Source organism: Phascolarctos cinereus, unplaced genomic scaffold (assembly GCF_003287225.1).
Source record: "Phascolarctos cinereus isolate Bilbo 61053 unplaced genomic scaffold, phaCin_HiC Scaffold_5;HRSCAF=322, whole genome shotgun sequence".
Classification (NCBI taxonomy): domain Eukaryota; kingdom Metazoa; phylum Chordata; class Mammalia; order Diprotodontia; family Phascolarctidae; genus Phascolarctos; species Phascolarctos cinereus.
In genome coordinates, this window is record NW_027555958.1 from 88952694 (window position 1) to 88977798 (window position 25105).

The 25105-nt window shown below is 33.7% G+C and overlaps 1 protein-coding gene across 4 annotated transcripts in view; it reads right to left on the reverse strand.

Moving 5' to 3' along the window:
* The window catches only part of PACRG (parkin coregulated), a 627029-nt gene that overhangs the window by 524489 nt on the left and 77435 nt on the right, over window positions 1-25105 (reverse strand). For all 4 annotated transcript variants that reach the window (XM_078156751.1, XM_078156752.1, XM_020986761.2 and 1 more), the window contains one exon: window positions 2544-2678. In XM_078156751.1, coding sequence (XP_078012877.1) covers window positions 2544-2678 — 135 coding nt within the window. The remainder of the gene's footprint in view (window positions 1-2543; window positions 2679-25105) is intronic.

Consider the following 25105-nt stretch of genomic DNA (forward strand, 5'->3'; position numbering starts at 1 on the left):
TATGGAGAACAGAAGAATTCATGACCAAACAGGAGATAGAGAACATTATGAAAAGCAAAATGGATAATTTTGATTACATTAAATTGAAAAGTTTTTGCACAAACAAAGCCAATGCAACTAAGATTAGAAGGAAGGTAGAAAATTGGGAAAGAATTTTTACAACCAGTCTCTCTGATAAAGGCCTCATTTCTAAAATATATAGAGAATTAAGACAAATTTATAAGAACACAAGCCATTCCCCAATTGATAAATGGTCAAAGGATATGAACAGACAGTTCTCAGATGAAGAAATTAAAGCCATCTATAGTCATATGAAAAAATGCTCTAAATATTGATTAGAGAAATGCAAATCAAAACAACTCTGAGGTACCACATCACACCTATCAGATTGGCCAACATGACAAAACAGGAAAATGATAAATGTTGGAGAAGATGTGGGAAAATTGGAACACTAATACATTGTTGGTGGAGTTGTGAAATGATCCAACCATTTTGGAGAATAATTTGGAACTATGCCCAAAGGGCTACAAAAATGTGCATACCCTTTGATCCAGCAATAGCACTTCTAGGGCTATATCCCAAAGAGATCAACAAATGGGAAAAGGACCCACATGTACAAAAATATTCATAGCAGCTCTTTTTGTGGTGGCAAAGAATTGGAAATTGAGAGGATGCCCATCAATTGGGGAATGGCTGAGCAAGTTGTGGTATATGAATGTAATGGAATACTATTGTGCTATAAGAAATGATGAACAGGCTGACTTCAGAAAAACCTGGAAAGACTTTATGGTCTGATGCTGAGTGAAGTGAGCAGAACCAAGAGACTTTGTACACAATAACAGCCATGCGATGACTAATATTGAAACTGAACCCTTCTCAGCATTACAAGGATCTAAGACATCCAGAGGCCTGGATGGAAAATGCTGTCCACATCCAAAGAAAGAACTATGGAAGTGAATCGCTATCTTTTTTTCCTTCTGTTGAGTTTTGTTTCATCTTTCTGATGGTTCCTCCTATTGGTTTTAATTTTTACTTACAACTTCACTAATGTGAAAATATGTTTAATAGGAATGTAAATGTAAGTATATCAGATTGTGCATCTTGGGAGGGTGGGGAGGAAGGGGAGAAAAATTTTCAACTCAAAAGCATATGGAAGTGATTGTTGATAAATCAAAATAATTTAAAATTTAAAAAAAATTAAAAAAAATAAAAATTATCAGCTGCTTTTAAAAAAAGTTCCAAACTTTCAGACTATTGGCTACTTTACCTCTAAAAGGGTAAATATTTTAAATTTCTGAATAAATACCATAATGAATGTTGAAAAAAAGTTTGAAAATTATATCCATATATCTGAGCATATACAGGAGTAGATAGACATCAAGAAAAATCTGATGTTGCTGTATCTCATGAGTACCAAATATGTTTTCCCAGTAGGGTTATAAGGCAAACTATAAGGGAAACAAATATTCTAATGGATTTGGCTTTCTAATTTACTCTATTTGACAATTTTGGCAATTTTATTTCATACTTAGAATTTTTAGTTGTCTCATAAGCAACGACTACACTCTTCTACACACGCTAAACATACTACCACCAGTTTCCCTTTGGAGTTAAATGCCTTCATTGTTTAACTGGAATGATATTTAACAATTATATTTTTATTTCCATCACCTGAGATGCAACTACTAACCTTTTTTTTTTTTGGTGGAAAATATTTTTAGTTGATAATCCCTAAAGCAAAGTGAATACTGTGATAACAAAAATAATAAAATAGGAAGAACAGGTTAAAAATCAGTATTCATTTCTCAAATTAAATTTAAAAACCTTCTCCAGTTAGGTAAGAGATTGGCAAGTTTTTACAAATAACATCAGTGAGCCTTTTAGAGAGAAACACGGTCGCATTAGAATGGAGTCATTAGGCAATACATTTATTTTGAAGCCAATTAACCTTTTGTCAGAGAAATGTCGGCATTGTAATGGTTTCAGCGGTGGAGGTCAGCCTCTAACAGGGGCACGTATGACAGCGATTACGCCGGCTGACATATGCTGCAGACCCAGAGTACGGCCACGGAATAAGAATCTGCCTTCCTTTGTATTCCGCTCTGCATTTCCAGGGAGCAGGCAATCTTGACCTATCCATTTAGGTAATTAAAGCTTCCATTTGGAAGTGTCCTGCAGGAAGGTGAAATCTGGGGGAGATAAATGGCTGTTGCTCACTGTATCCAGCCACCACTTCCATCATTTGATGGACTGCCTGAACCAGGCTGGGCTGCCAGGTTCTCATAAAAATAGAGATGAATTGGGCAGCAGACAATTCTCTAAGGCAAAGCAACTCTGTCATCTTCTTTTTTTGCAACCTATAATTTAATTGTTAGCCAAGGTGGATGGCTGACTCAGGGGGCCTTTTCCTAAGAGCTTTCCTGGTATCTTCTATTTGCTGAGAAATCACTCTAGTTTATTTACTTATCAGCCAACTTTGTTTGGCAATGGGAGATGTCACTTCAGTAAGCACAGCTGGCTGTCACAGCTGTGCCCTGACTTACCTTCCAGGCAATTTTGTTTCCTTTGGAGTCATGCTCAAGGGCAATTGGGAAATCTCCTCGCTCATAAAACTTTCGAAATGCTGTGGGTTTTGTTGGTCGTTCTTTAAATGCTCCTGCAGTTGGAGGGCCTCTCACCTATTAAAAAATACATACACCCAACATATTATGATGTGATTTACAAACATACCCCCTAAATGTCAAAAATCATTTCTATCTTTCAGCTGTTGTTGTTTAGTTGATTAGAGGGCTACCTGGATCAAGTAAACTACTAAGCACTAATGCAAGTATAGATCTAGAGGATTTGAATTTTTCATACTTTTAATTTCTAGAACTCTTATAGATATTTTGTAGACTATATGGCCAAAAGGGGGGAATTGTTTTCCATGTGAATATTAAGGATATGGTGTTATAGGATCCTTTTAATGATATTTTAAAAATCGATGTCAAGTGGCATTTTCTTCATTATTATCACTTGCATAGAGACTACTGCATGTGTGGATAGTTGGTAAAGAGGGAAGTAATATGTTTCAATGAGGGACTTGTCTCAACAAAGGTATCATTGGTTCAGGAGGTTAAAATATTTTACTTGTAAAGGTAGACACTACATCATGATTCCAGGATAAATACTTTTTAATGAAATATTGGGCAAACGTTGAAATAAACGTTATTCTTGCGTCTTTATACATAAAACAGGGACAATGTGCTCATTTTCCTTTGAGGGTATGGAAATTAACTATAAATTATAAAAATTTAACACAAATGTTAACTAATGACTAGCTAGTTTGCTAAAAAAATAACACATAGGAAGCATATACTTAGCATCATAGGATGCCCGAGAAAATAGCATAAAACAAATTGCATATAAATCAATTATTAATGAAGTTCATGTATTTTTATCTAAAAGGAGAATGTTTTATAGTGATAATATTCATATCAGGGGTAAAACTTTAAATGGTGCTGTTCATCACCCAACTAATGTATTAGGCTCTAAAATTTGAAGGGATGAGTGAAATATTCAGGATATATTAAAATATATAGCTCTACATACAAAGAAATAAACCATCACATGGTCATGACACACTTTTCACAAAGGTCAAATATTTTTGCCTTTCCCAGAATGCCATGACTGATAAATATTTTTCTTTTACTGATTTCATTTAATTGATTCATTTAGTAGCATGAATTAATATTGTCTTTACAATTTCACTTCTCTCCTTTATGACAGTATTTCTATAAGCAATTTCAATATGGTTATAAGAACCCCTCCACTGAAGTTCTATTTTGATGATTCATTGTGTCATGGAAATGACCTAGGGTTCTCCATGCCAGGAAAACAAAAGCTCTGGAAAATCCTACCTACTAAGTTGGAAAGACTTCTAAAAAATGTGTGTGGGACTGTACGTTTGACAATCAAAAACCAGATTAGCTACTCAATCAATGCATACTTATTAAGCAGTATGTAGGTACAAGAGATGTGAAGACAAACAGGGATAGTCTTTGCCCTCAAAGAGCTTACATTTCAATGTGTGTATGTGTGTGGGGGGGTAGTGAATGCACTATACACACACACACACACACACACACACACATACACACACATATACACATACATAAGTATATATAGGATATATACAAATTAAATACAAAATACTTTGAAATAATTTGGAAGAGAGGGCCCTAATAGCTGGGGGATGGGGGAATGGAGGTGATAACAAAAGGCTTCATATAGAAGATGGTGCTTGAGCTGAATCTTGAAGGAAACAAGGGATTCTAAGAAGCAAAGATGAGAAACTGCCAGGCGGCAGTCTACTAGGGCTTCATTATGTGGAAGGGAGTAATTTATAAAAATGTTCAAAAGGAAAGTTGGAAGTTTCCATCTACTACATAATTTTTCTTCTTCCTTTCATGCCCACCTCAGGAGATGGTTTTTTGCTTATGATTTTGTTGCTGCATTTCCCACTCACCCCCCTGTACTCTCAGGAAGAGAAGAATACATAATTTTCTAGATAACATATAGCTTAATGGAACATTTTAAAATAAGCATACTACTAGACTATTTTTTAAGGGGAGAATAGACGGAGGGTGGGTATTGTTATTTGGAAACTACTGTAAATTTTTATATTTTACTTTAAGTGCTCTCTACCAATAAATTACAAATAATCTAGTAAGATAAGGAAATACAAATCATGTCACAATTGTGGGAGAAATGCAGTGAAGATTTGTCTAAACAGTAAAGCCAATTGTTAAACCAATTAGGAAGAATGGATGTTGCAGTGGAATGCTTTTAATAAAATCACATGTACTTGAGAACTAAAACACTAAATGTAGGCCGAAATGATTATAAATGACAAAACACTTTATATGTTCACATTTACTGAATATATGGCCATAAATTTAGGATCTGTATCGTGAAGTATGTCACATAGTCACATTGATAATAATAATCATTAGCAGGAGAAAAAAGTTAAGGTTCTCAAATTCATCTCTGGATATTTTGAAAACAATTCTTTGCATCATTTTCATCTAGGATAAATGTAGCTGATAAAGACTAGTTTATTTTGAGTGGAAATCCACACAATCTTATCTCCAGATTTTTTTATTTAGCTAAATCATTTAATTTGAAGAAGCAAAATATATATTAATAATATATTTTCAGCTGCTCAGATCTTAAGTCTGAGCTATTAAACCACTGCCATTAAAAGCCAATGGTATGAGTTTTACTAAAGAACCATAGCAATTAACTGTTGTGGCTAGAATTCACAAAAACAAACACATATTTGGCATCATTACAGCTCTCTCGGTAGTACTATGAAGAATTCTAGTCTTTTCTTTCTTTTTTTAATGTGACAATGGGATCTGAAATGCCAAGGAAGTAACAATTGCTTAATAATATCGAATCATAATATAATACTCAGTCTACAAACTAACATAAAAAATCTCTGGTAACTGAATTTGTCTATTAATGTACAGTGACTTGACTATATTTAAATTAACTATAGGCTGATTGAATCATCAGAATTGACATCTCCTGAAACTTTAAAATATATATACTATAGGTACTTCAGGGATTACAAGGTTGGATAAAGTGGTAGCTAGGTAAAAATAACATAAGTGATATCTTCTAACAGTGAGCAAAACTATTTTTATCCATTTATAATGTTACGAAGTAGATTTTATGTGCACACATACACACATATATAATTTTGTATTACTTTGATGAATCTGTGATCTCATCTAAGTGGGTACTCCCTTTTCCGGTACAAATTGAAACCCCACTATATCTGCTCATCCCATGGGACTCTTCATAAAGCCTCCATAAAAGACTGACACAGTGCATTAGAGAATTTGCTCTGATTCTTTTAATGGTGATCATTTCTGTTTTATTAAATAATACTTTTTCAATTTAATACTTTGAAGAAACTGTTACAAATGAAATTTGTCAACTTACTAATCTTATCAGCTTCTTAGTTAGAGCTGAAAGTTAGAATCAGTTTGGGCTGTCTGCTTTATAAATACAACCTGCCTTTGCAATGTTAAAAAATGAATGTTTCATATTAAGTTTTTATTCATGCATCAGCATTTGCTTGATGATGCCAGTTCTGCCATTTGATTCCCATTTGTCAGTTTGCATTTCATAGCTATATAATGGATAAATGTCCCTCTGAGTTCCAAGTCAATTCTTTTGATAAATTTCATTTTCAGTGAAATTATACTGAAAATCCATGTTCAATTCAAATAAATACAAAAATGAATGGAATTTGTGTAAATCATTTATGAACACTATACTTAATATTTCAGTTCTTTAGTGTGGCTGAAGAAACCATTAAGAAAATCCTCCTACTTCAATTTAATAAAACCATTTCAACAAAAATTATTACAAATCTAGTAGAAATAGGGCATCATGCTAGTTAGAGTTCAATATTACCATTAGCAATTTTACCTCATTATTATCTAGGACAAATCAAGTAAGAAAAAGAGCAATGTGTTGAGTTAAAAATATGCTTTTTTCTCAAAGCCGGCTTTTATAAATCTAATAATTTTTATATATTACCAATGAAAAAGTAAAATTCAGTGCCCTAGTTGTCCCTTTTCCTACCACTTATATTCAATAAATTATAATATGTAAGATCATACATCTGCAGTGTTTATTTAGAACAAAAATGATGGTGTATTATTTTTACTCATTAAATACATTTAAAAAATATATTCATTTCCAATGACAGACTGGAATAAAAACTATATTGTAACCTGCATTATCAACTATTGAACAAGCTTTGATATTTTAAAAGGTAAATTTTATAATATTTCTTCATATATTCTTATACATACTTAAAAATATTCCTTTACTATTCCTGTCACAATCAATCTACTCCAGCTTTTATTCTGAAACCTGTTTAAAATAATTGAAATTAAGGAGTTCTGATTTAAAACTCAAAATACTTTTTCATTGTGCCTAAAATCGATAAATCTAAAGCATTCTTCTTACTTAGCACATTTTCTTTCAGTTATACATATATCTGCCCAAATGTCACTTGAATAAAACAGTACTATGGAAAGCTAGGGCCCATAAAATGATTTTAAACACATAAGTAATAAGAGTTTTAGCTTAAATAATGAAAGATGTGAGTGGACAGATATATGTTGAGAAACAACATTAATATCAGAAGGATACCAAATTATAAGTTAAAGCAAGAGTTGAAGAAAGTGATTGAGTGAAATGGAAAATAAAACTTTTCTCATTTACATTAACATCATTTTAGAATGTTGGTCCATGATAATTTAGAGTGTGTAGAATTTACCACAACATCATGAAATTTCAAGAAATATATGGAAATGAATTTTAAAACTCAGTCCAAGGTCATTGGATATGGAAAAATTTTTGTTCAGATATGAATCTATATTTCCAATGTAGCACTTAGGTCAACATCTTACCCTCACCCCCCAATCTCTGCCACATTCATATGATTTCCCCATAAAATAAACTAACCTAAGTAGAGGTCCTCTGTGTGTCCACATCCATTTCAGATGCCTTAGCCATATATTTACCTTTACTGATTAGCCAGAAGACATAATTAGTTCAAAGCAAAAACAATTAATGAAATAGCATAGTAAGAAGAATAGCAATACAATATTTCCCCCATAAATCTGGGCCACAGTTTCTCAACTATACATACTATCAATAGGAAAAATGGATACACCTCAGGAATATGCATAAGGAGACACATGTACTCAACACATGGGGCCAGGATGCACACATAGAAGGGCATATATAAAGGGTACCAAGTTTATTGGGACATATATATGGAGGAGACAAATATAGGTAATATGTGGACAGGCAGAACTAATATTGGGAGAAAACATATTTAGCAAGACTTGGATAAAGAAAGATGTCAGTTCACAAATTTATAAGAATACAAATCACTCCCTAATTGATAAATTGTCAAAGGATATGAATAGGCGGTTTTCAGATGAAGAAATTAAAGCCATCTTTAGTCATATGAAAAAATGCTCTAAATCACTACGGATTAGAGAAATGCAAAACAGCTCTGAGGTACCACATCACACGTGTCAGATTGGCTAACATGACAAAACAGGAAAATTATAAATGCTGGAGAAAATGTGGGAAAATTGGAACACTAATGCATTGTTAGTAGAGTTCTGAACTGATTCAATCATTCTGGAGAGCAATTTGGAACTAAGCACAAAGGGCTACAAAAATGTGCATACCCTTTAACCCAGGATTACCACTTCTAGGTCTGAATCCCAAAGAGATCATATAAATGGGAAAGGGACCCACATGCACAAAAAATATTTATAGCAGCTCTTCTTGTGGCAGCAAAGAATTGGAAATTGAGGGAATGCCTATGAATTGGGGAATGGCTGAGCAAGTTGTGGTATATGAATGTAATGGAATACTATTGTGCTACAAGAAACGGTGAGCAGGCAGACTTCAGAAAAACCTGGAAAGACTTATATGATCTGATGCTGAATGAAGTGAGCAGAACCAGAGGAACAGTGTATACAATTATGGCCACATTATGTGATGACTATCTTTGATAGACTTAGCTGTTCTTAGCAATGCAAGGATCTAGGACAACTCCAAAAGACTCATGATGGAAAATGCTGTCCACGTCCAGAAAAAGAATTAAGGAGTCTGAATACAGATTGGGGCATATTGTTTGCTTTCTCTCCTTTTTTTGTTTCTTCTTTCTTGTGGTTTCTCCAATTGATTCTAGTTCTTCTTTACAACATGACTAATGTGAAAATAGGTTTAATATGAACATATATATTGACTGTATCAATATACATGCCGTCTTGGAGTGGGAGGAGGGGAGAGATGGGGGAGAAAATTTGGAACACAAAGTCTTATTGAAGTGATTGTTGAAAGCTAAAAATAAATAAATTTATTAATAAAAAAGGTAAAAAATGAAAGATGTCAGTTCAAAAGGCAGAAGAAAAAAGATAGAATTTAAGAAAATGGAGAGATTTTAGAAAATATAAATTAAAATATGGAACTAATGAGAAATATTTCTACTGGAAGACAAAATAGCAAAAGTGGTAGAACTTACAGAAAGACAGAATCAAAGGTCCACTCAAATGGGCAAATTTCATATTTTTGTTTATATTTTCTATGGATCTTTACTACATATACCTATATATGTGTGCATATACATATATACATATACACAAAAAAGGAAAGAGGAATGAGAAGAGAGATTCTTTATCTATAGGTATAGTAAATAATCAATAAAGTACATGGGGAGAGTAATTAAATCCAAAGAGAAATAAAACATAGCTTAGTGAATAGAGTTGGAAGGTTTGGAGCCTTGTAGACCTATATTCAAATTCTACCCCTAAAAGTTAGTATTTATTTGTGCAATCATGAGTAAATTGTTTGGCTTTTTTCAGCCTCAGTTTCTTCTTCCAAAAAATAAGGATGATACGTATAGGCCAAACACATATATACACTCAATGACATAGCCAATATGTTTAAAGAAAAAATTCTGAATTTCAGAAAGATTCAGACAGAAAAATGACTAGTGAGAGATTTCAACACCCATTTAATGGGAATGCAACAAGTCAAACAGAAAGATCAATAAGAAACACTTTATATTTGAAAGAGTGGCACAGAAGTAGATAATATGGGGAGGAAGGGAAAAAGAGAGGAAATGAGGGGGAGAAAGAGAGAGAGAGAAAGAGAGAGAGTGCTGAAAGGAAATGTTAAGAAATTTATGTATTTTTCAAGTATTCAGGTAGTATTCACAAAGTTTCTTTATGTAAATAGAGAAGAAAATAAATTTTAAACTCTATGTTCACAGACATAAGCCAATACTTCAACACATATGTGATCATATCTACATGAATATCCCGTCTATTGAGGAAGACTGAAACCTATCTTTTCTTACCCATCTTTTGTATATTTGTCCATGCCCTCCTATAATTTCACCACAGGGGACCCACCCAACATCTTGAGCTCCTTCCTAGACACTAGGTCTGGTCCAGCTCTTTATTGAATCTTTGCTTTTCTTCAATGTCATATCAATTTACTTTAAGAAATACATCTAGGACAGTGCTTTCACAGTCAAAGTATGATAGCAGTTCCACCATCCAAGCTTGATAGTAAAAAGAGTTGGTTATAAAAAAAAATCTTTATAATTTTTATTTAGTCTGTTTTCCTCCTTTCCCTTTAAACCTTAAAGGCCCATAAGACAACTTTTCTTAGCTACATTCTTTAAACTGATTTTTAAAAAAATTTCTACTGCTTCTCTTTCACACATACTCTCATAACCTTCTATCATCTTATTCTATAATACATCATAAAACAGTTTGTAATCTAGACTAATATCATTGGCTGCCTTATTCTTCTGGAAAGTAAGTCCTATGTTTGCTGACCAGTATACTTTTTACATTCTTTTGGTTTTATCGTAATGGCAACTGACAACCTAAGTTAAACTTTTATAAAAAATTGTCATAAACAGTGTCATTGTCTTTTCTTTCATCTACTTCTCACTTTTTAGTATTAATACATTTTAAATAGGTAATGATGTATTCATTGCACATAAGTTTTTCTAATTTTTATTCTATTAGATTAATATTAATTTTTATTTTAGTTGTAGCAAATTGTATAAGCAGCTAATTGAGGAATGACTTAAATCAGGATTGATTTTCCTATCTGTTAAAATAAAATCAATTCCCTTATTGTGATATTATTTGGCCTGCAAAATATCGAAGGCCCCTCCTGATATTTTTCCTGAAGAAAGGTATTCATGATTGGGCATCTCTCATTTCTTATTCGAACCAGATTTTCTAACATATATTTAACTATCTTTGCTACTGCCTATCTTTGCAATGAAGTCACTGAGTTACAGAGTATGATGTAATAAAAATAATTATCAACAAAAGAGAAATATGATTTTTAAAAAAGATAAAGACCCAAAAAAGAGTGAAAGATAATTGTTTTAAGAAGAATGGATCAGAGACCAGCAAAGATTTTGGAGTAGAAGAAGCAATAGAATCCATCTCCCCCCATGACAACTCCCACAAAGATCTTAGAAAAGCAGAGCACTAGACAAAGCAATGATCAGGGAATCTAAGCAGAAATAATAGTGGGGCATTTATGCCCAAGATCACAAATTTTGCCTATAGTCAAATGAACAGGATAGGAACTGTGAAACTACCAGGAATGAGTTCTCACTGACACCATAGGTGGATCTCAGATCTCAGTCTCCTTTGGGACTAAGTTAACCAGCAGTCATTCTATAGGACTGTCTTTCTGAACATATAACAGTTTTACAGACAGCTCCAGAGCTCAGATCAGAGGAGGGGCAGAAATGCAGATATCATTACTATTTGAGTCACAGAGAAGAAAAATAAATTGAGGAAATAAGTACATGGAAAGAAAAAACAAAATTATCACTTTTTGTAAATGATGTGCTGGTTTACTTGGGAGTAGTAAAATTAATTGAATCAATTAATAACTTCAGCAGAGTTGGAAAACATAAAATAAATCCACAAAAATCATCAGCATTTCTACATATTACTAATGAAACCCAGCAGGAAGTGATAAAATGAGAAATTAAATTTAAAATAACTATAGGCTGAATAAAATACTTGGGAGTCTATCTACCAAGATACACACAGGAACTATGTGAATACATGTCCAAAACACTCTTTGTAATAATAAAAACATCTAAAAATCAGAATAATATTACTTGCTCAGGGTTAGGCTGAATCAATATAATAAAAATGACAATGTTGCCCAAATTAATTCACTCATTTAGTGCCATACCAAACTACCAAAGAATTAATTTATGGAGTTAGAAAAAAATAACAAACTCATCTGGAGGAAGAAAAGTTCAAGACTTGCAAGGAAAATAACTTTTTCAATGTGAAGGAAGGATATCTAGGACTATAAAATATAAAATTTTACTATAAAATACTTAGCATCAAAATGCTTTCTCACTGATTAAAAAATAGAGAGTTAGATTGGTGAAACTGACTAAGGTAGACAACACACAAAAGCAAAGTAATAACCTAGTGTTCAATGAAATCAAACACCCCAACTACTGGAAAAATTAGAAAGAAAGCAGTCTGGAAGAAATTAGGTTTATTTCACAATAACTAGGTATATCCCTTTGTAGATATCTTCTCTGATAAAGCTCTCATTTTCAAGATATATTAGGAACTGAGTAATATTTAAAAGAACATGTGCTATTCCCCAGTAGATAAAGTTATTTTCAATCTATCAATAACCAAATGAAAAAATAATGCAAATGAATAATAATTAACCATTTTGTAAAGCAATTTGGAATTATTCCCCAAAGGTTGCTAAAGTGGGATATCATTGGACATAGCAATACCTCTACTAGGTCTATATGACAAACAGATCAAAGAAAGAGAAAAAAGAAACCATACAAACAAAAATATTTAAAGAAACTTTTTTTTGGTGGTAAGAATGGCTGAACAAATTATGGTTTATGAATGTAACAGAATATTATTGTGCTGTGAGAATTAACAAAAAGGACAGATTTAGAGAAGCCTGTCAAAGTGAAGTAAGCAAAACCAGGACAGTGATTTAAATAATATGCTATTGTTAAAATATACCAACTTGAAATATTTAAGAAGCATGATCAATACAATGACAAACCATGATTCCAGGAGAACTGATGATTGTGATTTCTACCTGCCTACTGAGAGAGAGGTAAAGGGTTAAATATGCAGAATAAGACATAAATTTGGACATGACTAAGGTGAATATTTGTTTTGCTTGATATATATATATAGATATAGATATAGATATAGACATAGATATAGATATAGATATAGATATGTATGTATGTAAGTATATATAGATACACGTATATAAGAATATACATATATATATATTTGTTACAAAGGTCTTGTTTTTCTTTTCTTTTTTTTTTGGTAGAATGGTAAGGTGAGAAGAAGAGAAAATAAGTGTTATTTAAAAATAAAATTCAATAAAAATGATTGAGTCAAAAACCAAACTAGAAAAAAAAAAGAATTTTTAAAATTTAAAAATAACAGATGTAATGTTTGTGGATATATGCATATACACACCTATACACATACATATATACTTACACAAGTGTTTAAACAAGATAAATAATGACAATATTAACAATTTCAAAATAGTAATATCCAAAATATTTTATATGTTCATTAAAAAAAAACATAACACCAATTGATGTTAAAACATTTTAAAACATGAGAATGGATTGATTTCCTCCTAAAATTTTATTTAAGGACAAATTTTAGAACTTTCCTATTAAGAACAAGGAAAAAATCAAGGTTGCCCAATTTTGTTATTATTAATCAACATGGTTGTTGAAATGTTAACTATATCATAGCATGACAAAGAAAATTAAAGCAGTAAATGTCAGTAAAAATGATAATAAAATGATAGTTAAAATATTCTGCGGACAACATAATGGTTATCTCAGAAAATGAAAGAGAAACAACAATAAATTTGAGATAATAAAGCAGTGAGATATAATATAAACTCACCAAAAAACCCCCCCCACCAGAATATGTGTACATAAAAATCAGTGCTAGGAATAAAAATGCCATCCAAAACAATGATGGAATATATGTAATACCTCTGACTCAATCTATTTGGATATAAATATGTATATTTTTATAATATGTACATGTATATATGCATATATACATTTAAAGTTGTTTTTATTCTTTATATATGTATAAGGAATTATTTTACTCTTTATATAATTCATATATGCATATGTTATATAAATAATGAAATAGCTTTTAAAAGAGCAGAAGAACTACATAATCTGTTCATTGCTGAGTAGAGCATATTCAGCAAAGATGAAAATATTTCCTAAATTAATGTTATATCAATACCTTTGGAACATATTTTGTATTATATTAGTATGAGTTATTTCTTCTAAAATAATATGTAAACACCTTAAGAGCAGGAATTTTTCTTTGTTTTCTTTATATCACCATTGTGCAATACAGTATAATACATAATTATTGACTGATATAATTCAGTAAAATAACATCAAATTTTATCTTATTTTAAAAATTTTATGAAAATATCAAGGGAAATTATTTTTTTAAAGAGGAAGAAAGGAGACTTTCACTGACAGATATCAAATTGTAGTATACAGCAATAATTATTCAAAATTTCTAGTACTTATGATTAAAAAAGAGAGAGAAAATGCTTAGCAGAACAGAGTTCCTTCTTAAACATGCTCCCCTGCTTAACATGTGCAAGTATCTCTGCCTTTGCCTATTCACATCTACACTGCCCAGTCTTTTGCTGATTGTGATAAGATGCTGCAATATGAATTATTTTAATAGCAAAAGATCAGGATGTACTTTTGGAAAATAAACAATAATACCACAATTACTTATTATACATATACTTATTATGTTCTTATAATTATTATAGTAAATAATAATTATTATTGATGGTGAGTTTAGTAGTGATGAGCTTATCCTGGGAGGGGCACTTGTTCCATGATATTGAAACCAGGCAAAGTAACAGGTGCAAAGTGGCCTGATATATGTACGAGGTGCTATTGGGTATAAAGAAGTGAACAGCAAACAGTTATTCACAAGCACAAAATACTCTAAATTAAAGGGAGAGTGTAAGAAGTGTCATAAAAGACGTACAATATGTTTTATGGATTTAAACGAGAGATTCCTTCCACTTAGGCAAATTCCTCCTTTCACACAAAGTATTTACTTAGTCTTTGCAAAGTACTGCCAGTTTTCAGGAGCTCCAGACTGACATATTGTAACTATGGTATGTACTCAAATTCTCTTTTCAGTCTTTGAAGTTGTGAAAAATTAAATCTAATTTAGTTTGCCTGTACATCTCTGGGAGTTTCATATTTAAAATGATCTCATGTTCCTGTTGTGCTCATTGATTCTTAAATTCATTCTCATCTAGCAAATGAATATAGAAGAGAAAGACCTAAAAGTTGTATAACCCTCACAAGCATTCCACAGCATGCCACAACTCCCAAATCAAATATTTAGGAAACTTGGGGAAGGAAGCACATGAAAGGAATTCAATAAGAAGAGCAATATCAGATTAAAAATTCTTTGGATTTTATAACCAATTTGGTTAAAGGTATTTTAAAGACCCAATGATACAAATGCCCAAGGAAGGAATTTAACCTGAGAATTCTAGAAATAATTTAAATTTCACAACACCCAAGTATATGTTGTCACATTAACCTACAATTCATTGTAATTGACAAGAGAAGCTAATTTTTTTCTTGCCACTTTACAACTCTGGAACAGGGATCCAAATACTTTTATTTGCAAATAATAGATTTGAAAGTTACTCTGTTGCTTGTAGACTGTTGTCGAATATGAAATAATGTAAACTCAAATCAGGTAATCTTTGAGTTGAAGGGAACCTTAGTAGTTTTCAAATATTACTCCAACTGATGCATGAATAAGGTAGCTCACCACATCCCTCAACCTCAACTAATAGAACTGGGATCCTCTAAGCTTGATTACCTTCATCAGGTAAAAACACCTCTTTGATTGTGGTTGCAGAAACAACCAATCATAAACCAGGTAGGTTTAAGTCTTTAATCAATTTTGGAAACAGGGAATATCAAAGGAAAGCAGATGACACCATGGAAAATGTCTTGTGGCTGGTAGAAAAGAATCAGTCATGCCCTGTGGGTCTTGGATAAAACAGTATGCCAGTTTGGTATGAAGAATTCTAATAGAAGGCCAGTCTAGTGGAGCTGATCTAACCAAGCTAACGAGCAGATGAACCAACTTGGGTGTCCTCATTGGATATCTTATTGAAAATCCCTCTCCTGCAATGTAAATTTCCATTTGCTAACTGCTGAATAGCCTACAACTGTCTCATTTTGTTCCAATATCAAACATAAATTACCAGGGGACTAGCCTGAATCAGACCAAATCCAGAAAATCTCTCCCCTCTTGACCATGTGACAACCTTGTGAACTTTTAAAATTCAGAAGATTGGACTTAGTTAGAGTTAGCTGTGTCCACGGATCAGCAATGGATGATTTAGAGAACTAAACACACCAAAGAGGAAATTTATAAGGAGTCCACAAAGAAAGAAAAAGACTTCCACAAATCAAGGCTGTGAGAGAGCCCTTTGCCACAGTAATCTTTAAGCTTAAGCCCACTCAACCACAAGGATATTTTGTAAAGAAAAAATGTGCCCCAGAATTTAAGTTTTATTTTGTTTTCTGCAAGAAATGTCCTTGCTGTTCCTGCTTGGTAAATATACCTTTCTAAAAGCTAATTAATTCTGGCTGACTAATTTATAGTAAGTGATGGGCACAATGGATGAGGGCTCATAAAATACAATATCAGAAACTACACCCAATCCTTTAGTATTACCTCTAGAATCACAAGTGAAGAAGTGGTCAGCTACTGTCTATGAACCCAAACCACCTGTGGGAGCTGGGGTTGAGAAGAGTAATCCCCAAAAGTTTACAACACAAGAATTTCTGTAACAGAATAAACAAAAAGCGATTTGCCCATTTCTTGAGTACCTCTAAGGATGGAGAACTCACTATTACCAAGGAAGTCCACTCTATTTTTAGACAGCTCTAATTGTTATGATGTTACTATGTTGAGCTGAAATCTGCCTGGTATCATAAGTCAATAAAGTATCTAAGTTTACAAGTTGCGAAAATAAGTTTGGTAGTGATGGATGATGTATGTAAAGTAAAAGGAAATGGTGAAATTAGCAACATAAGCTACTTATCATTATTTTTCATTCATCTATTCACATTCCTTTTTCATTTATTCAACAAATATTTATTAAGCATTAAATGGGAAAGCCAAGGCTCAGAAAGACTAAAACAAATTTGTCTTAGATCACAAAGTCAATAGATGGAATAAAAATTAAGAAAGCATTAATGCTTTGTATCCAGACAAGATCTAACCTGAAAGGAATATGCAGTCTGAAATGTTTATTAAATTTAATTTTGATGTTTTGTCATTGAATAAATCAAAAAAATCATAATTTAAGGTAATTTAAAAATTTACCCTATTGTCATTACAAAATTTACCATATTGTCTAAAATTTGGCAGTTTATGTGAATGTCATGTCTAGGGTACACATTTCCTTTTGATTATTTTATTTTAAGATGTGGAGTATGGTAGCTTTAGCATATTTTCTGCTGTACTTGACTCCATAACATAAAAATAAAAATTTGTTTTAGCCTTCTCAAACCAAATAAGATGTAATAATGAAAAGAAGAAAGGGAATCTTGACAGTTACTGGATAAAAACAATTTGCTAAAAAGCTGCCCTCTTCTTCCAGTTAAATATAAAAGGGGTACACATTTAAGTGCCATAGTGTGCCTCTTGCCATCAACTTGTCTCCAGAGAGTCATCAGAGATTTCAATTTAGTCTACGCTATTTAGCATCTGTCCTCATACAGCTGATAAAATGCCTGAATGACTGAGACAGCTTGGCTAATGCACTGTCACAGCTAACATTAAGGCCAAAGAAATGAGTTGGCTGAATGTGAGAGGAGGAAAGAAATAAGTAAGAGCTTAAAACATATTTCATTTCTCTAATGACTTTAATGTTGTAATGACAGCAAAGATCTTATTTCTAGACTTTATGAAATTCTGTTTTTTTCATTTGTCTTGGAATGATAACCTCTTTGTTGCAGTATTATAGTCAAACAGTGTTTATGGTTGGTTGTTTTGGAAAAGATGTCATTACTGTCCATATTTTACACTTTAGGAATGGTTTAGTCAAGTGGACGCAGGGAAAGATTTTTAAGTATGCATAAACATTTCAGCTCTTTCATCAATCTGTCTGTTACTAGTCTGTAAGGATGGTGTTGATTGATGTTGACTTGTCATCCTACCATACTCAAAAGGAGTGATAAGATGCTTGATTAATGCTTCTGAACTCTTTCCTCCCCTTTGGCCACTTAGGGGAGGAGAGGGGCAAGAGTTTTCAGTCCCAGGTAGGTTGAGCTAAATAATTTTTTGCCCTTTCTTCCCCTTCCCAGTGTATAGAAAGCATGACTTCCCCTTCTCTTATCAATAATGTTCATACTTACAACTAACTACCTACCAGAAACTAGAGTCAAGTCCTTTCTTCCCTCCTCCATGGTGGGTTCTTTTCTAGTCGCATCATATCCTTCCTATAAGCTAGCAACAGAGTGTGTAACATTCCTAAACTTTTAGTAATCCTTAGGACAGAATTAACAAATACTTGCAGGGTAAGGGAGTCACAATCTGGCTATCCTTACTGTTTTTTACTACAAATTTTTCCGTCACCTTTACATATACCAACATGTCCCTTCATTTGAATATATGCATATGCATAGTGATCAATTTGGACTTGGTCTCCACAAGCTTGTTACCTCTGTGAAGCAAAACAAACCTTTGTGAAGTCCACATCAGAAGTGAATAGAATGACCACGATCATGCTCTAATTATTCAACAACAAGAATTTACTAAGAATTTAATATGTGACAGGCAGTGTGCTAATCATTAGAGTTAAAAAAAAAGGTAAAAACAGTCTCTATACTCAAGGAGGTCACATTCTAAAGGTGAATTAAGCATGGAAGGAACTAGCTATCCATAAGAAATTTACAGGGTAGATAGACAGTGAACTTAGAGGGGAAGGCACTAGCAACTGGAGGAACCAGGAAAGGCATCCTGGAGAAGATGAGATTTGAACTGAGACTTGAAAGAAGCCGGTAAAACAAAGAGGTGAAGGAGAGATTGGAAAGCATTCCAGATGCAGCAGACAGTCAGTTGCAAGGAATAGGTAGTGCTTGTGTGGTTTCTCCTTTTGTTCTCAAAGAAGACCATGACAACAAGGAGATGATCACATGACTTGCAATTGACTTTGATTTGAGTGGGGAGAGCTGTGCAAAGTCACCAGCCTCACGTTCTCCTCCAGAGCCACCTGGGTCCAGAGATGGCCAACGAAGTGTCAAGTTTACGCAAAACCAAATAAGCCATTGAACCTAGATTACATGTTGTATTACAAAAGCAGTAAAGCATAAGAAGACTGGTCAAGGTTGAGAATAAACTTAAATGTCCAACAAATGGTTTAGTATTTGATCCTGGGGGTACAGAGGCACTTGAGTTTAAAGAGGGAGACAGGAGACGGGCTCTGCAATTGTTTAGGCAAGAGGTGACTGGGGGCCTGAACTAGGGTGGTGGATTTGTGAATAGAGTTGTGAGAGATGTTGTGAAGGTAGAAATTATGAGATTTGGTAAGTGAATGTGGGGTGAAGGTGAAACTCAAGGAGGATGCCAATGATGTGAAACTAGCAGAATGGGATAGGGGTGGTAATCTTGCAAGTAACAGGAAGTTCATAAAAGGGAAAGGAGTTTTCAGGGAAAGATAACGAATTCTGTTTTGAACACGTTGAATTTCAGATGCCAATAGAAGAACTCAGTTCAAAATGTCCAGTAAGCAGTTAGAGATACAGGATTGGAGCTCAGAAGATACTAGGGCTACTTATATAGACAGATATGGGAACCATTTCCATAGAGATGAAAACTGAGCCCATTAAAACTGACAAGAAGACCAAGAAATATGATCTAGAGAGAAAAAAAAGAAGATCCATGAGAGGCTTAGGGACATTTACAGTTAGGAAGCATAACACAGATAAAGATGCAGCAAAAGAGATTGAAGAGGGAACTATAAGACCAGTAAGAGAACCAAGAGAAAACAGTATCAAGAAAACCCAGAAAGGAATGAGTACTCAGTAGGTGATGATCAACACTGACAAACATAAGATAAAAATTGAGCAAAGGCCATCAGGTTAAAGGCAATTAATAGATCACTGATAATTTTGGAGACAGCAGCTTCAGTTAAATAGTAAGGTCAAAAACCAAATTTCTGTGGATTTAGAAGCAAGGGAAAGGAAAGGAAGCAAAGGCACCGAATATAAATTAATTTTTTCAAGGAATTTAGCAAAGAAAAGAAGGAAAGATATCAAATGATAACTATCAGGGGCATTAGGATCAAGTGAACTTTTTTTGAGGTATAATAAAACAGGTATGATAATAACTGCAGAACCTAACTCAAAGGTTGTGTTGCAAGGCTCAAATGAGAAAATGTATGTTAAGTGCCTTGGAAACTTATTATTATTAGTAGTAGTAGTATTAATACACTTCCTAAAATGTGATACCTAGAACTGAACATAATATTCCAGCTATTCCAGTTTGCAATGTTCTGCCGAAGGTGGAGAAATATGGCAATATTGTAACAGGACTGTTATTTAGCTATGTTTCCCTGATGTAGTTTCTTTTCCCCTCTTCCCTCTCACAACATAGGACATGCCCAGGCCCCTCATTCTTTCCTTCTCCAACTGAGTTTGGCTTTCCTTAAAAAGAGACAAAGCTGGTCTGGGACCTGAGTGGCCCAAGTTTCCCTGAGACAACTTCTTGGTCACCTAAGGGCATAACCCCCACCCACCCACATAGAATTTAGACCCTTGAGATTTGGTAGATTCCTGAAAACCACAGGAATAACCCTATACCTCTCCATATCCTGACCTGATGACCAGATGGGTTTCTATGAGGAGCTCAAGAGGACCTTGTCCAGAGAAGTACTTGTTTCCTTGTTGAATATCCTTGCTTTGTTAGGGAAAAGTATGTTTCCTTTTTTTTGACTGTACAATGACTTGCCGGTACCTAATTTTGTCCCAATGCGGAACCAGAATTAGGAGAATGCTGGCACTAGAGCCACCTCCAACAGTTACCTTCCTACTCTTTTCTGAACGCTATGTCTTTCTTAATGAAGTCCTGGAATTACATTAGTTTTTTGCTTTTGTTTTTGAGACCAGGTCTCCCTTTGCCATCCAGGCAGGAATTATAATGGCCACTCAGAGTCTAAATCTACAGCTGATCAGCACCAGAGCTTTGACCTGCTCCATTTCCAACCTGGGCCTGTTCACACCTCCTTGAGCTGCCTCATAGCCTCCTTCTCCTAAGAGTTTACCATATTAGTGCTGGACTTTGTGCAGACACCTTATTGGGTCAGCCTAGAGCAGCTCAGAACTCCCAAATGGTCATCATTCAGCCTCAATCCCCCCATAGCAGAGGTTAGAAGTGTGAACCACAACATTCAACTTGCATTATTTTTTTTTGGCTAATGACATCATTGGTTTTGTCCATTGGCTAATGACACTATTTTGGCCATATGACATCACTGATTCACACTAAGTTTGCAATTCAAGGAAAAATTAAAATATTTGTTAAATTGCTACTTACTTGTGAAGTCCAGCTCACACTTGTGAGGTTGATTTTTTGAACCCAAATATAAGACTTCACATTTATTATCATGTCATAAACATGGGTACTCAGTACAGCATATCAGTACTCCAAAAATATAGTTAGCAAACATTTCAAGATACATACATCCTGCACAATTCTTGTCCATGCTCTCTCAAAAATATAGCCCAGTGGGAATTCATCTCTGTCTCTTGATATTGTATGATTTCCAATTAGCATATAGGCTATTCATTAGTTATTCTTTCCTTGGTTTTACTGACCCCACCTCCATTTCAAAGTCATACATCTTTTTGATGGTAGCCTTTACATTATTTCTCTTGCATAATTTGCCACTGACAATATAAAACCTGCACCTCCCTATTACCCTTTGTATAACTGGAGAATGAGATTCTTGAAATCATGTATTATGGTTCCCATTACTCACAGCCACTGAGGATCACAGAAACACCATTGATATTAACATGATACATCTTTCTGTTCATTAAAAGTAATAAAGAGTTTTTTGTATGCAAACCATTCAGCCTTTATCATCCTATTCAATTTTTGCCCCAATTATGTTTCTAGTATCTTTCCAAAATATACATAGTGAGTGAGACCTGCTCTATAAGTTGTATATCCACCTGTAAATTTTGACTGGAAAATGGGCTTTCTTCATCCTTTTAGATTTCTTATGTGGATAGTTATGCTGAATCCTTTTCACTGATTATAGATCTGATTAAAAGGCTTTCTAAGACTCTGAGGCTTGGTGTGATTTCTGCAAATAGGATTGTCTGGAACTCCCAATCACCTATAAGGAATCTCTTTGATTTTTATTTTGTACAGGACTTCTTCTATGACAATGGCAAACATATTTGGTGAGCCTGTTATGCTTTAATGGATTTTTTTAAAGTCAAGATTTTATATTTATCTCTAATGTTACTGGCAAGGCCAGACTCATGCTAGATTCTTAGTAGTTTAGCTTCACTATTAAACTGAAATGATATACTCATAGAACATTTAACATTTAACAAATAATAGGAAGACTACTTAATCCCAGCACAGGAAGGATATTAAACACAGATATTTAGAGAAGACAACATTTTGATTCAGCTAACTACTTCTTCTCTGCCTCAGAGATGTCCATGGTCATCCACTGGTCACGCATCAGGGACAAGCTAGAGCCCTTTGTGGATTTTTGTATTTGGGTAATCAGTATGCTACCTCAAGGGTCTGAGCCTTACTTTCTTGAGCCAATCAAACCTCAAGGAAAACTTCAATACCTTTTAATCAAAAGCTAGCTTTACTAGTATGGGGCAGAGCCTGAGGATGTTACTTCCACCACACACTAAATTTGCTTTTCTTAGATTCAGCCCAGCATTCCAGCCTATCACTATATGGCAACTGGTCATGTAGGCTTTCCTTGAAAGCCTCTAATAAAGGACAAAACCCTGCACCATTGGATTTCCCTTCTCTAAATACTCTTCACATTAGCATCGCTGTTCTTAAAATATGGTACCCAAAATTGAACTCATATACTTCAGACGTATGTGGCCTAGAAAGTACAGTGAGTTTATTGACTTCTTATTCCTTATGCTTCTCTTGATATACCCCAAGAGTTCATTTAAAACTCATGCATGACTTTTTTTTGAGACAAAGCTTCTGCCTAACAACCGATGTGGGAATTTGTTTTGCTTGACTATGCCCAGAAGTTAGAAGATGTTTTTGTTTGTTGTCTTCCCTCTTTCTTCCAAGGGGCAGGGCAGGAGGGTGAGATGGGATAAAGATGGGGTAGAAAAAACAAGTTAAATACAAGAGGACAATTGAGTTAGCTTTTTAAAGAAAAATGCAGGGAAGAGATAATGAGGAAGTCAGAAAGAACCACCAAGACAGCTTTGAAAGCAATTGTATAGATCTACTGAATACTTTAAAGAAAAGCAAAATACACATAAAGGATGTGGAGTTTCACGTACAATTTTCTTTTTCTATCTAACATATATGGAAATACTTATTTTATTTGGTATTTATTAAGTTCAGAATAAAAATGCAATGATGAAATCTGCTATCTTTCTATACCTTCTTCGTCTTACACTTATAAATTTGATTTTTGAGCCCAAATGTAAGAATTCACATCTATCCTATTTTATTTTATTTTAATTACCCCCCAAATGTTATAAAATAAAATCAAGATATTTTAGTAACAGATTGATTCCCAATAAGTGTCATACTCTACCATGAAATATATTTTGGATCATTATTAAATTAGAGGTATTACATGTATAAAATGAAATTAAAATCTTAAATCTACTATGTTGTGATATGTCCTTAAAAATTGTTTGAGACATTTTGTGTTCAACAACAATGAAAGACATTTCTTTAAATAAACCTGCCTTCTTTTGGGAAAATATTCTTGGACCAGATATAACAATATAAATGAGTGATTTTTAAAAATTGTTATTCATTTATCAGCACTATAGTCTTAGAAATATCTATTCTGGCATCAAGTTTTCCTTTGGAATAGAAAAAGATCAACTCTGGTCCAGACAAGATTAGTCTTTAAGATGTTAATATTAAAGCACAATTCTTCTAAAAAAGCAATTTATATCTTCTTCCTACTTAAGAATGTCTAATAAATTTTGTACAGAGGGAAGATCAGGTTTACAAGGTACTTGGGAAAGGGATATATAGGGAAGGATTTTTTAAAAGGGCAATAAGAACGATTAATGATCCAGAAAGATTGATTTATGGGAAAAGATTAAAAGAATTAACTATGTATAGCATGACTAAGGAAAAACTAAGAGGAAAAAAGTTAACAAGCTAGAGAAAGCAGAACTATCCACTGGGATATTTTAAATGAGATGTTTGGAGTGAAATGAGACCAAAGTAGAAAAAAATACCACATCATTTTTTGCTCTTTGATTCTTTCATATAAAGATCTACAAAATACAAGATGGAGAAGTGGATAGAGCACCAGGCCTGGAGTCAAGAAGACCTGAGTTCAAATTTGGCCTCAGAAATTTATTAGCTGTGTGATTCTGGGCAAGTCACTTAACCATATTTGCCATCATTTCTTCAACTGTAAAACGAGCTGAAGAAAAAAATGGCAAACCACTCCAGTGTCTTTGCCAAGAAAACCTCAAAAGGGGTCACAAAGAATCACACATGACTGAAAACTAAACAACAGAAAATACTAAGAGAATGTTTATCATTATTTAGTCATTGTAAGTTTCTTTTCAATTTTTTTTTTTTTGCTTTTTGGTTAGGCAATGGGGTGAAGCGACTTGCCCAAGGTCACACAGCTAGTAAGTATCAAATGTCTGAGGCCAGATCTGAACTCATGTCTTTCTGACTCCAGGACTGGAGTTCTATCCACTAAGCCACCTAACTGTCCCTCTTTTCAATTCTAAATTAAATAGTGATTACCAGCTCTCTACTCTTTTTAAAATTGTAGTCATAGAATCTTAGAACTGGACAGGATCTCAGAGGACCTCTATTTCAATTGCCAATCAAGTTATCTGCTAGCCTTTTCTTAAAGACTTCCAGAAACAAGGAACTCAATGATTCCCCCCAGATAGCCTATTCTAGTTTTCTGTCATCTTCAATTGTCATGAAGTTATTCCTCATACTGAGCAAAACCCTGTTTCCCTATATTTTCCACTAATAAGTTCTAGTTCTTCCCTGTGGGAATGGACAAAACAAATCTAATCCATCTTCCTCATGACAACCCTCAAGATATATGAAGACAATGATCATGACCATTCCTGTCTTCTTTTTTCTGAACTAAATACCTTCCAGTTTCTTCAGTCAATCTT